This window comes from Anoplophora glabripennis, unplaced genomic scaffold, assembly GCF_000390285.2.
Source record: "Anoplophora glabripennis isolate ALB-LARVAE unplaced genomic scaffold, Agla_2.0 scaffold1006, whole genome shotgun sequence".
NCBI lineage: Eukaryota > Metazoa > Arthropoda > Insecta > Coleoptera > Cerambycidae > Anoplophora > Anoplophora glabripennis.
Window position 1 is genome coordinate 30,980 of NW_019417134.1, and position 9,601 is coordinate 40,580.

General features: G+C 31.9%; 1 protein-coding gene across 1 annotated transcript; it reads left to right on the top strand.

Annotated features, from left to right (window-relative positions):
• The first annotated feature begins 1,285 nt into the window (after positions 1–1,285).
• LOC108913378 (twinfilin) lies at positions 1,286–8,882 on the top strand. The gene is made up of 8 exons (XM_018718929.2): positions 1,286–1,527; positions 1,580–1,657; positions 1,735–1,846; positions 1,899–2,061; positions 2,111–2,348; positions 2,402–2,545; positions 5,213–5,331; positions 8,310–8,882. The coding sequence occupies exons 1-8, from the start codon at positions 1,503–1,505 to the stop codon at positions 8,451–8,453; spliced, it is 1,023 nt and encodes a 340-aa protein (XP_018574445.1). The 5' UTR covers positions 1,286–1,502; the 3' UTR covers positions 8,454–8,882.
• The last annotated feature ends 719 nt before the right edge of the window (positions 8,883–9,601 follow it).

Consider the following 9,601-nt stretch of genomic DNA (forward strand, 5'->3'; position numbering starts at 1 on the left):
ATAGTTCTCACTGACTAAGTAGTTGCTCTTCAAATTATATCGAAACGTATAGTTGTTGTTCCATTTTCTTAGTTCTTGTCCCTTGTCCTCTTGTCTGTAATAGGTAGTGGGTATAACTATATTTAGGTAGATGTGACGCAAAATTGGAAATCTCTACACATATCGTTTTAAACATTTTGCATCAATATTCATTATTTTATATGCACCTTACAATAACCACAACTGCACACACTATAAATTATCACATAAAATAGCATCAAAGTAACGATCATGGAGACTATTCTCCCTGGTAACGATGAAGAACAACTAAGCCAGGCAAACGGGTAAAGGCAAACCGCAAACCTAACCTAACACCTAACATAATACGAATTGAAAACGGCACACGAGAAATAAATAAATTCGGGCTGTTACGCGCGGTCTGCGCAAGTCACGAACATACATTTTTTCTAGACTTGTGTTATAAATATGCTACCACAATTTTTTTTCTGTTTATGTCTGGTTGTACATATAACAAAGGCAAATGAACTAACGCTTGCTATAATGATGGGGCTTGAGAGCAAAATTTAAGTAATGCCGAATGGAAGTTCCATAAGATAAACAAAAGCAAAGGGTTGTTTGTTTGTCGTTGTTACGTTTCCGAGATCGAAAGGGAATGTTTCGAGTAATGTTTCAAACTCTCTTCAATTGGAATGTTTCGGCTATGTTTCACTAAGTAAGTTTTCAAGTGCTACATTCCTGTAATGAAACAGCAACGTTTCTAGTTATTGTTTCAAATGTGTAGTAAAACAGCTCATTTGCAACGTTTCATTTACGTTTCGTGTTTAGTGGGGCACCTTCGAACAGCGAATGAATGAAGTGACAATTTGCGCATGAGCATGAGATGACATTCGGATTCAAACTATTCGGAGAAAACGCCAATTCCCCCGACAAAACCCGGTGGAATTATTTCTCTTGATATCTAGAGAAAATATTCCACAAGAAAATTTCAAAAATCACATTATCTGTGTGTCAAGAGAAAATGACGTAATTTTCTCGAATGAACTAATTCTCCTGTTTTCAAAAATCAAGCCCCTGGAGGCAGCGCCCCAGTGGCCAAGAGTGTAACCCCAGATTAATTCAAACTAATCTGGGCTTTAAGTTATATTCACTAATTTGTTTGTACTCCATGCTGAAAATGTCACGTGATCACGCACATGCTCTATGGAGTGAGCATTGTTTACCAGGAGCTTGACGTTTTGCTTTGCACCCGAAAGCAGCTAAGTTTTTTGACTTTTGTGAGTTGTGGTTTGTGGATTATGGTGTGGGTGATTGGTTGGCACAGGTTGGCAGTTGGCAGTAGAAATTTTAGTTTTTTTTTGTATTTCATTACGATTATTAGGATAAACGATAAAACGACATGACATTTCTATTTATGTAGGTGGAGATAAATTTAGATTGGTGTTAATTTATGTTCGTAAAAAACACCGTATAGAACAAAATCAGAAAAATTAAAACAATAAATAATGTCTCATCAAACTGGCATTAAAGGTAGGTTTAAATAAAACGTAGACTAATTATTTGCAAAATTGCTTATTTTCAGCGAATAATGAACTAAAAAAGTTTTTTGCGAAGTGCAAGGATGACAAAACTAGGTTTATTAAAATTTCCATTGCAGAAGGTAGGTCTACTAAAAAATGTGCTTTGAAGAGCATTCTTCATACAGTTATCGATTAACTGAAAATACTTTGTTTTTAGAGCAATTAATTCTTGCTGATCACAAAGATGTAAAACATAATTGGGAAAAAGACTTTGATAAATACATAACACCTACAATTCAGGAAAATCAACCCTGCTACATATTATATAGGTAAAAAATAAATAATATATTTATATATTTATTCCAAGTTATTTTGATTTAGGTTAGATAGTAAAAATTCTTCAGGACATGAATGGTTACTTATTAGTTGGTCTCCAGACTCCTCCCCTATACGTCAGAAAATGTTGTACGCATCAACAAAAGCTACTTTAAAACAGGAATTTGGTTCATCTCAAATAAAAGAAGAACTACATGGAACCGTTGCTGTAAGTGAAATTTACATTTTTTTTTCTCATTACTCGTATTTTATTTTAGAGTGAGGTAACTCTAAGTGGATATTTGAAACATAAAAAATCTGCCGCTGCACCTGCCCCACTTTCTATGAGAGAAGAAGAAATGCAAGAAATAAGGCGGACTGAAGTCGATGCAAATATAAGTGTAGATACAAAACAGCAAACATTAAGTGGAGTTGCTTTCCCCGTAACGGAGGCTGCCAAACAAGCAATAATAGACATGGCACGGGGAACTTATGATTATTTACAATTTAGAATAGGTAAGGTATAGTGTTTTGTGTAATTACTTAGTAGTATCTATCTTGTTTTTTAGATATCGAACAAGAAACAATACATTTAGTTTGTGCCGAGAATATACCGTTAGAAAAACTTCCTTCTAAAGTTCCTACTGATACTGGCAGATATCACTTGTACAGATTTAAACACACCCATGAAGGTGACTATATGGAAAATATAGGTAAGAACCTGACTGTTCATATGAATAATAAGATTTGGTTGCTGATAAATATCTAATGAGAGAAGTCACTAAGAAATTTAAAATTACTGTCGGTGTGTTAAATATACTAGAATAAATTTACCAATATATAATTTTGTTGCAACTGAAAAGTTGGTTGTAAGATACGTCTGTATCATTAAAATGGCTTCTGTAGCGGTCTGCTTCAAATATGAATGTTTTTCAGTGAAAAGTGCAGCATATTTTGCTTTATTAGGTTTTAGAATTCATGCTAAAACACATATTTTGTTATCTCTAGTTTCATTTACACTGTAATCTATTTAAGACCGATCATATAATGAGTGTTAAAATTCACATTGGATATACAGGGTGAGTCAGTTTTTTGTAGTCGGATTTTAACAGTTTATAGAGCTTCTTTTTTTAATAAGAAAAGTTCCTACAAACATAGGTCTTAGAACGCTTCGTTTGTGAGATATAGGGTGTTGAAAACAAACTTTTTTTAAGAATTTTTCTTAATATCTCTAAAAGACCAACATATATTGAACTGAAATTTGGTATTCATAACACATTAGTTATGGTGAATAAAACAAAGATATCTGTTATCCATTTCACACACCAGAGGTGGGTTACTGCCCCCTTTAAAAAAATAATTCGTACGCCCGTGGATTTATCTGGAAAATAACATAATTTCTAAATTTTTTAATCAATTCTGAACAAAACAGCTCCCTTTCAATTTTTCATAAAATGAACGGTTTTTGGTTAAATTCATTTGGCATGAAACTGCTCCAACGATATTGGTACCTAATACATTTGTGAATTAATAAGAAAAATATGATGTGCACTGAAAATCAACAAAAACGATTGAATGAATAATAACAGTTGATAGAGAATCATTTTCTAATAAGATAAGTTCCAATAAACATAGGTCTTAAAACGCTTCGTTTGTGTGATATAGGGTGCAGAAAACAAGCATTTTTAAGAATTTTTCTTAATATCTCTAAAAGACCAAATGAATTTAACCAAAAACCATTCATTTTATAAAAAATTGAAAGAGAGCTGTTTTGTTCAGAATTGATTAAAAAATTTAGAAATTATGTTATTTTCCAGAAAAATGTTGGTCTTTTAGTGATATTAAGAAAAATTCTTAAAAAAAAGTTTGTTTTCAACACCCTATATCTCACAAATGAAGCGTTCTAAGACCTATGTTTATAGGAACTTTTCTTATTAAAAAATGATTCTCTAGCAACTGTTAAAATCCTACTACAAAAAATTGACTCACCCTGTATAGAAATAAGAAAAGCATTGACATTAATAAAGATAAGTACAATTATAACACGAGACATGCTGGTGATCTTAGAGTGCCGTTTGCCAATTAAAACTAGCCCTGAATGCTTCTTGCTGCTTGGGTCCAAAATATTTTAATTATTTACCAAACGATGTTAAGTACTGTTTATAAATATTTTTAAACGAAAGTTAAAGCTATATTTGCTCGATAAATGTTTTTATAGTGTCAGAGTTCTTAAATTTTTAATATTTATTTTTGTTAGATTAAGTGTGTGACGAATCCTATACATGTATACTGTCCTAATGAAAAAAAAAAATTAGAAGTAATTTTGATAGAAAACACAGGTTTTTAATTAAAAATTGTAGATTTTGTACTGATTCATAAAGTATACAGTACAGGGTATGGAATAGAATATCCAGTAAGTGGCCTCAACGGTTTTGCTGGCACATACAGGGTGTCGCGCTTAAATTTGATACAAGCCTGTAACTTTTTATATTTTGGCCGTTTTCAAATTTTTTTTTATAATGTAGGGTAAAAAAACTAACTATGATACTGCTGTTTTTATTAATTCAATACACGGCCAACTAGGATGCGTCTTTTTGAAGTCAAAACAGCTAATAAGTATTAGCGATTTTTTCTTCCAAAAAACAGATTACATATTCTCATTCAGCATCCCTTAAAACGTCTTATCACCAAGTTTCATCAAATTCGATACATCTTCATTTGAGCACTCCATGATGTGCTTAAATGTGATACAAGCCTGTAACTAATTCTAATAGAAGAAAAAATCAATAGATCATTTTTATGTAAAATTTTGTACTCCAACAACAAGAAACTTCTTTCCAGTTCTTACCTCTTTTGAGTTATCTTGAAAAATCACTTTATTTTATTTGGACAAGTGTTGAAAAAAAAATTACTTCACTTATTGTTATACATATACCTCAAACCAACTCATATAAAAAATTCAGGCAAATTACCAAAATTGTGAATTAAATACCCATTTACGAAATTAAACACCTGATAGGCATGTAATAGATGATATGGTCATGATACAAATCCTATAGACACTGTTAGGCCGAGTGCAGGGTGAAGAAGATACATCTAACGTGAAACATACAACATACTACACACAGCGTATTTAGGATGTTGCTTGACTGGATGGACGTGTGCAACAAATGTAGTAGTCACACAAATATTATTTCATTTATTGCACATTTTTGTGTGGTCAAACAGCATCACACATATACCAAATGTAGCATGTTACCTGTACAATGAGTCTTCAGTCTGCGCACTGCCTTACCAAGCTGCCTTATTTATACACCGAAGTAACAAACTACTAATGAGATTCGGATATAGTAGGTGAACATTTATTTTCTTCATTGCAGTTTTTATATATTCAATGCCTGGTTATAGTTGCCCGATAAAAGAGAGGATGTTATATTCGAGCTGTAAAAATCCTTTGACTGATACTATAACAAATTTAGGGATAGACATTATTAAAAAAGTGAGTATACACATTATTTTTAGTTAAAGATTAAGGACAGTCTAATATATCAAATGCATATACATATAAGAAACATGAAGAAAATTGTTGCAAAATGTTTCAGTAGCTCAAATTTTTATGGTAACTTTCTTTAAAATATAGGATTATTTTGTTGCAATAACGTTTTACTGTAATATGAGCCAAAATATTGATTTACTATTTTTTATTAACAAGAACATTGAGGTGTCCCAAGTTGGGAATAAAATAGTTTTTTCAAGTAGGTAACTCTAAAATGTATTGCCTCTTATTTACTAGGACTGTGAATTAATTTTGAGGGATTATTTTTGTAAATTCAATGCTTTATTGTGAAAGATTGTGTACATTATTATTTTTAAAACTATTGTTCATCACATATGGATTCTGCGTCAAAAGGACAACTCGTCTTTTGATGCTATCCACCAGTCTATTCAATTTTTTAAATCTTTGCAAGATTGGAGGGGTTGCTGAACCAGGCGGTGTTCCATGGATCGGAACAAGTCGTAATTCAATGGAGCAATATCTGTTGAATAAGGCGGGTGGGGTAAAACATCCCATTCCAGTATTTCTAAATATTGTTTGACTCGAGCAACATGCGGTCGAGTGTTGTCATGTTGAAGAATTATTTTATCGTTTTTGCTTAAATTATGACCGTTTTTTCTTCAGTGCGGGGCTCGAACACATCAATTCTGTTCAGTAGCATTCAGTAGACTTCTCGAATCGAGAATTCCCGGGAAATCTGGCCTTACTTGAGACGAGAAAAAAGTGTCGAGAAATCGAGAATTTTTTTTTTTTTTAACTTGAGAATTTTTTACTTGATTGTGCTTGTCTATGCCCTTTCCCCTCGCGCTGCACACCGCCGCACGTTCGTTTAGTTCGTGCTTTCAGTTCGTCTCTACAAGTAGCTGAGCGGTTGAAATGGTTTCTCGACTAGCTCGTGATTTATTTATTTCAAGTTTTTAAGGCTAATAAGCAGTCTACTTTGATGATTCTCATTTTTTTATGTACCTAGTTAAAAGACTGTGTAGAAATTTTATTAGCAGATACCTACCTGATGTTGATGTTGATTCTGAAAACATTTAGTTTCTGTTCTTTTAGTTCATTATTTTATTTTTGTTTTGTTTATTAAAATATTGTGATTATAAGTAGTAATAATTAATAGGAAGACACTTCTTCACTTCACAATTAAAACTTGTTTTTTTAAAGATTTCTTCGGTTAGATTCCTTATCTACTATTTGTTTAATTAAAAGACTGATTAATGATTTATTAAATATTGGAAGGAAGCTAAGATTAAAAAACATTGAAATAAACATATATTGAAAGTGTTTAATAAAAAGACAAATTAATGGTTTTTAAGAAGATACTCAAAGTTTAATTTAGTTTTAGTAGAAATAGAAACATTTGTGAGTAATTAATCAAAAGACTGACTAAATAATAAATGTTGACGATCATAAGTATATTAGTGTGTTTTTATTTAGTATTGCAATATCAAAATTATGACTTTTTAAATTTTAGAAATTTCTCGAAAATTCGAGAATTCCCGGGAATTCCTATTCGAGAATTCTCGAGTCCCGAGAAAATAAATAAGCCGAGAAATCAGAAACCCTATGCATGACCAGGCAAACCCCACGGTTTTCTACACTTAGAATTATCATAGCGTATCCATTTTTCATCACCAGTGATGATACAATGCAAAAAACCTTTTCTTTTTAGTCATTGAAGCAATTGTTCACACATGCAAAATTTACGTTCAACATCTCTCTGTTTTAATTCATATGGCACCCAATTTCCTTGTTTTTGAATTATACCGAGTGTATTTAAACGTTTGGAAACTGATGTGCAATTAACGTTCAACGATTCAGCAAGTTCATCCTACGTGTAACATGAATCTTGGTTGAGTAGTGCTTCCAGTTCCTCATCTTCGAACTTTTTCGGTTGACTGGGGCGTTCTTTGTCGACTGTATCAAAATCACCACTTCTAAAACATCACAACCAATACTCACACCGCTCACACGTTTTTATCAATGGGACCAACTTGATATGTTCACCGTAAGTTTCCACCAGTACTTGATGACTTTCAGTAGCCCTTTTCTTTGAATTAAACAGGAAAAATAAAACTTACCGCAAATGGTGTTTTGTTGGCTAGTAATTTAACATCTTCAGATCTGAGAAAAAATATGTTCAGCAAAATGACACAATAAAAAGTAAATCTTAATGACAAAGCTTTGACATGAGTATAGTTACAGAAGTGTCCAGTGCGATATAGCATAAGTTACGCCACCTATTATAAATCCCTCAAAATTAATTCACAGTCCTAGTAGTAAAAAGAGAAGAATGCCCTACTACAGGGGTCAGCAAGTAATTTTAGGTGGGGTCCGGATACTTTCGAAAATTTTTAACGTCCAGAAAAAAATTCATATTTGTTATTTTTTTATTTTAATTTGAGCTCAAATTTAATCTGCTTACTAACCATTAAGAACTCACACACTCACACACTCACACAATTGTAAAATACTAGAAAAAATTATAAGATTGGCACTTAAACGTAAAAAATATTTTTTAAATAATTTATTTGGTTAATTTATACTTTCAAAAACTTATTGGCGGTCCAGTATTTTACCTTGCGCGGTCCGGACCTGGACCGCGGTCCGCCAGTTGCCGACCCTTGCCCTACTACTAAGCAGTAATGCTCATATTTTTTTCAATTTTTTTTATTTTTTTTCTAACCATTATAGAGTATTTATTATTAAGTTCCAATTATTTCCATTAATTTTCCTTAAGTTTTTTTCTAGTACAATTTTCTGAGTTTTACAAAACATTTCCTTTTTATTATCAAATATGGTGATGACTAATAAAATAAATAATTACACAAAGGTACAAAATCATCTGTGGTGGTTCCATGTACATGGAATATTCTAACATTCTGTTTGTTGTCAAATGATTAATAAAAAGAAATTTTTAGCTTGAAATTGATTCTGGAGATGAACTGCAGGAAAAGAATTTATATGAAGAACTTCATCCAACGCTTAGCTTACATCGTCCAAAATTTGCCAAACCAAAAGGACCTCCAAATAGAGGTCCAAAACGTATGACTAAACATCAGTGAAATATGGTGCTACAAGTATTAAAATAATTATGGATTGGGGATAGCTAGCTTTTTTTTATGCCACTAAAGATAGAGAAATACAAATTTTACAATTATGCTCAAATTTGAAGATATGCGGGAATAATATTAAAAAAATATATTCATTCTGAAAGAAATTGTTTAAATATATCTGTGGTTTTAAATACGTACTTAACTCATAACATTACATTTCTTTGCCTGAACGCATTTTGTTCACCAAAAAAATCACAAACTGCCAATTAAGTATTTTCATTATTTAATTTGTCCATTAAAAGATTAACGGATAGAAAATAATTGAGTAATAATATTTTTATAGCATCAGCATTGAATTGCATTATTCTGTCATGAATTTTACCTCTTAAATTATTTTATTTTGCTTACAAAAGATAGAAAAGTACATTATAATGGCTGAATTTTAGTTTTTTTTTTTTGTCAAAGGACCCCGCACATTTTATATGGAAATCGGTCTTCTGGTGAAATTTGCTAAAAATTTGGGAAATTGTTCGATTTGTACCCCTGATCAAAAGTGTCAATGGGGTTGAAGCTCAAAATGCCCATCTTTAGGCTCTACGGCAATTTTTAGTGGCCAAAAACAGCAAAAATTAATTCAGCGTGTCTTCTCTTTCGCTTTATTATATTCTTTCTCTAGAAATCCGCTTCAGTTATGAACTGCGAACTCTTGGAAAATCTTTGGCAACTCTTTGGCAACTCTTGGGAACTCTTTGAAAAAATGCATGAGAGTTCCGAGTTCATTGAAGGTTATTAAAACCACAAAATAATATTGAGACGGTGTGTATTAAATCTTGTATAATTGTGCATTTAAAAACCCTTTCACACAAATACATATACACACATATAATTAGACATGGACATATTCCTACATAAAATACTCACACACATACAATTTAATGAAAACTTAAGGGACTGTACAAGTATTAAACATAATATTTAAAAAAAAATAATTTTTGCCGTTTTTGGCCACTAAAAATTGCCGTAGAGCCTAAAGATGGGCATTTTGAGCTTCGACCCCATTGACACTTTTGATCAGGGGTACAAAACGAACAATTTCCCAAATTTTTAGCAAATTTCACCGGAAGACCGTTTTCCATATAAAATGTGCGGGGTCCTTT